The 756-nt window shown below is 61.0% G+C and overlaps 1 protein-coding gene across 1 annotated transcript in view; it reads left to right on the plus strand.

The window, feature by feature from the left end:
• Positions 1-756, plus strand: part of PAX8 (paired box 8) — a 55172-nt gene that overhangs the window by 561 nt on the left and 53855 nt on the right. Inside the window, exon 2 of the mRNA XM_077773494.1 lies at positions 56-154. Coding sequence (XP_077629620.1) covers positions 56-154 — 99 coding nt within the window. The remainder of the gene's footprint in view (positions 1-55; positions 155-756) is intronic.

Consider the following 756-nt stretch of genomic DNA (forward strand, 5'->3'; position numbering starts at 1 on the left):
GGGGGGGGGGAGCCGGAGCCGGCGATACCCTGCGTCCCCACCCCGGCCCCTCTAGGAGAGCGGGGCCACAGCCGTCCCGGCCGCCCTCTGCGGGCGCGGGACCGCTTTCGGGGCGCCGAGCAGAAACCTCGCGGCCCTTCCCGGGAGCGGCGGGGTCAGCAAGCCAGGGAACCCAGCGGAGCTGCCTGGCACCCGTTGCCCAGCCGCGCCCGGGCGCCGCGCGCCCTCCTTGACCACTTTCTGAGGCCGGAGCCAGGCTTTAGCCCCTCAGTCTTAGCCAGACCCGGGTACAATCGCGGACGTCTCCCCTGCCTCGCGATCAGGACAGTCTCCGAGACTGAGCGCTTAGTGCCCCATCGTCTACCAGCCCTGTCCCGGCCGCTTCCGCTTGGTTCCGAGTCCATCTCCCCCGGCCCGCAGCCCGACCTTCCCCCGACCTTTCAGGCTCCGGTAGGAGTGGGTGCTCTTGGACTCGAAATTACCTTGCTGCACCAGACCCCTTTTCCTCTGTCGCTGCTAGAAATAAGACGATGTCACCGTCCTTTATGTTGGCTTGATTTTGTTTTCGCTACTTATTTTCATTCTAGAAGCACTCTTTAGAATAAATGGGGGTAAAAGAAGGAAAGGAAAAAAGGACACCGTTTGTTTTTACTTTATTTTTAATCAGCAACAGGCCCAGAAGATGAGAGGCCCATTGCCCACTAGCCTAGATACAAATTGTCCTTGGGTTTGGGGAGAGAGCTGTCCCCTCCAGGT

The sequence above is a fragment of the Crocuta crocuta genome, unplaced genomic scaffold (assembly GCF_008692635.1).
Source record: "Crocuta crocuta isolate KB4526 unplaced genomic scaffold, BGI_CrCroc_1.0 scaffold67, whole genome shotgun sequence".
In the NCBI taxonomy this organism is placed as follows: domain Eukaryota; kingdom Metazoa; phylum Chordata; class Mammalia; order Carnivora; family Hyaenidae; genus Crocuta; species Crocuta crocuta.